Source organism: Chiloscyllium plagiosum, chromosome 12 (genome assembly GCF_004010195.1).
Source record: "Chiloscyllium plagiosum isolate BGI_BamShark_2017 chromosome 12, ASM401019v2, whole genome shotgun sequence".
NCBI lineage: Eukaryota > Metazoa > Chordata > Chondrichthyes > Orectolobiformes > Hemiscylliidae > Chiloscyllium > Chiloscyllium plagiosum.
In genome coordinates this window covers 53,419,047-53,423,441 of record NC_057721.1, presented here as the reverse complement: position 1 = coordinate 53,423,441, position 4,395 = coordinate 53,419,047, and the positions used below count along the sequence as shown (strand labels likewise).

General features: G+C 40.0%; 1 protein-coding gene across 1 annotated transcript in view; it reads left to right on the top strand.

The window, feature by feature from the left end:
• The window catches only part of LOC122555563 (zona pellucida-like domain-containing protein 1), a 34,617-nt gene extending 31,475 nt beyond the window's left edge, over positions 1 to 3,142 (top strand). Inside the window, exon 10 of the mRNA XM_043701590.1 lies at positions 2,970 to 3,142. Within this exon, the coding sequence (XP_043557525.1) occupies positions 2,970 to 3,142 (173 nt within the window). The remainder of the gene's footprint in view (positions 1 to 2,969) is intronic.
• Positions 3,143 to 4,395: the final 1,253 nt, after the last annotated feature.

Sequence of the window (4,395 nt, the reverse complement as noted above, 5' to 3'; positions counted from 1 at the left end):
TCTCACCCCCCCCACTCCCTGGGGCTGCCTGCTTCCTCCCTCACTCCCCACCCCTGGGCTGCCTGGTCCCTCTCTCACCACCACCACCCCCCTCCACCCCCTGGGGCTGCTTGCTCCCTCTCTCATTCCCACTTACCCCCTGGGGCTGCCTTCTCCCTCTCTCACTGCTACTTGGCATAATGCCATCAACGTTGGGCACCTCTCTTGCCACGGACTCACACCTTACATAATGTTAGTAGATTAGGCTAAGAAAAGAAAGTAGTATAAGAACAGAAAAAGAATTGAAAGGAATGAAATGCTGTCTCTCGTCATCGAGATTGTTTTAAGTTGCTCCTTCTCTTCTCCCCAATTTTCTCTATGATTATTGGCAGACACGTTGATGATTTTTATTGAAGATGTTTTCAAAAGGTTCAATATTTCTGCCATTTCCTTGTCCCCATTCATTTGCTAGTCTCATCCTCTTATTTTAGTATATTTGCAGAAGCTCTTTCTGATTCATATTTCTTGCTTGTTTACTCTTTTCTGTGCATCCATAAAGTTTATACAGATCAGGCACACACATAGGGAAAGCTACACATTGGACTTTTTGAGTCCCTCCAGTTTCCAACCCACTTTTATTAAAAATAACAAATGATTAGGAACTGAAGATGACCCTTAGGCTTATTGTGACTGTTCCAGGCAAAATATAGCTATCCAGGCTTAATCCCAAGATAAGACGAATTGAAAGCAAATTCAATTGGCATCGTACTTCAGATCATCATTTAGGGAAAGCATGGATTGAATAAGGACAGTCAGCATGGATTTAGTCAGGGAAGGTCATGTCTGGTGAACAATGATTTAATTTTTTGGGGAGATTACAATGAGGGTCAATGAAAATAAACCCTATATTGGATATTGAATATTGAACGTGTGCTCATCACATTTAAAACAACACTTGGATGCGCACTCATGAGTGCTGGAACCTAGCGATCAAGAGCTTCAATGTGGGATTAAGCTGGATAGCTCTATTTTGCTTACTACAATCACAATAAGCCTAATGGTCATCTTCAATTCCTGACATTTGCTATTTGAGTAGGTTGGATTTTACACTCTCTACAAGTGGGTTTGAAGGTATAAATTTTATGGAGGCATACTCAAGCAGCTTTGTTTGGATTTTATCAAGGTTATTGGCACGGTCCCACATGGCAGCTGGTCAGAAACATGTGAGTCTATAGGATTCTGGGCTAATGGCAAATTGGAATTCACAATTTTGGGCTTTTGTTTCAGAAATATGTTTTCCATTGGGGAAATTTACTTGAGGGTTCAGTGCTTTCTCCCTTGCCTTTCGTAGTTTATGTCAATGAGATGGATTGAAGTGTAGGAGACATGATTAAGAACTTTGCAAATGAATCAAAAATTGTCCATGTTGTTGATCATGAAGAAGAAAGCTGTAGACAACAGGACAACATCAGTGGATGATAAGGTGAGCAGAAAGGTGCCAGATGGAAAAGTGTGAGAGGAGTACTTCTGGGGAAGGTAAACAAAGCAAAGCAATACACAATAAATTGCAGGATGTGTATGAATGGGAAGAGCTTTGAAGTGCATGTCCACAGATCCCTGAAGGTAAGAAAAATGGATCAATAGGTTAAGAAAGCATATAGAATGCATAACTTCATTAGCCAAGGCAGAAAAAAACCAGGAGGCTATGCTAGAAGAGTATAATAGGTTCAGCAACAACCATCATGCTGCCCTATACTTCTGTTATCAAAGAAAGTATGTGATAGTGCTAGACAGCATATCGAAGAGACTAATAAAGATACTGACAGAAATAGACATTCTTAGCTTTGAGTAAAGACACAATAGATTGGGACTGTTTCATTTTAAATAGAGGACACTAAGGAGAGATTTAATTGAAGTGTATGAAATTATCAGAGGTCTAGGTAGAGTGGTCAATAACCAGAGGCAAAAATTTAAAATACTTGGTAGAAAGATGAGAGGGAAGTTGAAGGGAGAGAGGTATGCAGTGAATATTTGGGAACTAGAACTAACTACTTGGAAATGGCGGTTGATGCAAAAATGTTCATCACATTTAAAATAACCCTTGGATACACACTCATGAGTGCTGGAACATAGCGATCAAGAGCTGCAATGTGGGATTAAGCTGGATAGCTCTATTTTGCTTACTACAATCACAATAAGCCTAATGGTCATCTTCAACTCCTGACATTTGCTATTTGAGTAGGTTGGATTTTACACTCTCCACAAGTGGGTTTGAAGGTGGAGGGACTCACAACATCCAGTATGTAATTTTCCCTCAGGATGTCTGACCTGTATAAATTTTATGAAGGCATACTCAAGCAGCTTTGTTTAGGCCTCTTGAGGTTCCTAAATGGCCAATTAATAGCTACCTAAGACTCTCACCCTATTCCCAATGCTATTTTACTTGTGGTAGTGATAGAGCCAGGCTGTGTGGGAAGGAATGGGAGGTCAAGCAGCATCTGATCTGACCTGCTGTGCTGCCTGACCTGCTGTGCTTTTCTCGACTCTATTTTGGGAATTAACACTCCATTAAATTACAGACAGGCAGCCCTAGATGGGCTTCACACTGAGTTTTTAGCCAGGAGTATGGGACCGTAGTGCCAATAAAGGCCAGTCTCATTTTTACCTGACCATTCCCACCCAAATCTGCTTACTAAGCATCAGGAGATAATGACAAATCTAGGTCTAACTATAACCTGATTTTTTAACTTGATAGAAAAGATTCTTGAGGTCAGATTATACTCTGAACACATTATCTTCTTGAAATGATGTCTGGATCAGACCCCTACAGACTGTATCAATAAAAGTAGCATTTAATCCTCAAAATCAGATTGCAAGTGACGGCATGAAACTTAACTTAAAACAGTACAAGGTAATTTAGATAATTTATGTTAGATAAACAAATGTTTACAATTGGGAAAACCCTGACTGTTTTTACATTCTATTTTCAGGCAACATGGGAAAATCTACCTTTCACTTCAACTCTGTGACAACTTCATTAGTTTCTGGAATTGTAATCCTGACTGTGCTGACCATTTCATTTTTTATAAGCTCTGTCATTCTTCATAGGAAACGGCTCAATAGTGGTGCTTTAACAGGAATCAGAAATCCTGTTTTTAACTAGTTAGCTCCGGGCAATTTATTTGTTTTTTTTTCTTGTTTTCATAGTACAGTTGGTTAGCATATTTTAGGGCAGAAAGTTTTGAGATATTTTTGGTCTAAGAATCAAGTGTAAGCCTGTTAGATGTTTTTTGTAATCCAGTTCATTTAGATTTCCTATCATACAGCAATGTCAGAAAACAAAACACAATTCCCACAAAGTCTTCAGCAATAGTTTAATGAAATGTCTCATTATTTGGACATGATTTGGTAGAGATGAGAGAATCTCCAGAAGTTGACAGTAAGCTAAGGTGTTAGCAATAACGGTAATATTAATGTAATATATTAACTAGGGAATGGAGCCCAACTGTCCACTAAATATAGAGGGAGGAAACTGAGAGTCTGTTATGAGATTTAGAGAACTTTCTAACGAGATCTTTACAGTCACCAAGCTGAGGAACATTTGTTCAGGAATCCAGTGTTGGCATCAAGCATTCTCAGTCAAGATTAGAATGGTGCTGGAAAAGCACAGCAGGTCAGGCAGCATCCGAAGAGCAGGAAAATCGATGTTTCGGGCTTTTGCCTAAAACATCAATTTTTCTGCTCCTCGGATGCTGCCTGACCTGCTGTGCTTTTGTAGCACCACTCTAATCTTGTCTCTGATCTCCAGCATCTCCAGTCCTCACTTTTGCCTATCAAGCATTCTCAGATTAGTAAAGATACTATCCCTCTGAGATCAATTTGGCACTTCCATTTCCCACACCAGTAATTCCTTTAAGTGAGGTTGCCATTTTGTTCCACATGGAAACCAGCTTTGCCCAGTATCTATTTCTGGTATAATTAGATTGAGATTAGCAAAACTCATTGTGGTTAGGCCTTTTTAATGTCAATAGCTAAAGGAGATAGAGTTATAGAGATGTACAGCATGGAAACTGACCCTTCGATCTAACCCGACTAGATATCCCAACCCAATGCCGACTAGATATCCCAACCCAATCTAGTCCCACCTGCCAGCACCCGACCCATATCCCTCCAAATCCTTCCTATTCATATGCCCATCCAAATGCCTCTTAAATGTTGCAATTGTACCAGACTCCACCACATCCTCTGGCAGCTCATTCCATACACATACCACCCTCTGTGTGAAAAAGTTGCCCCTTAGGTCTCTTTTATATCTTTCCCATCTCACAATTTGCCCTCTAGTTCTGGATTCCCTGACCCCAGGGAAAAGACTTTGTCTATTTATCCTATCCATGCCCCTCATAATTTTGTAAAGCT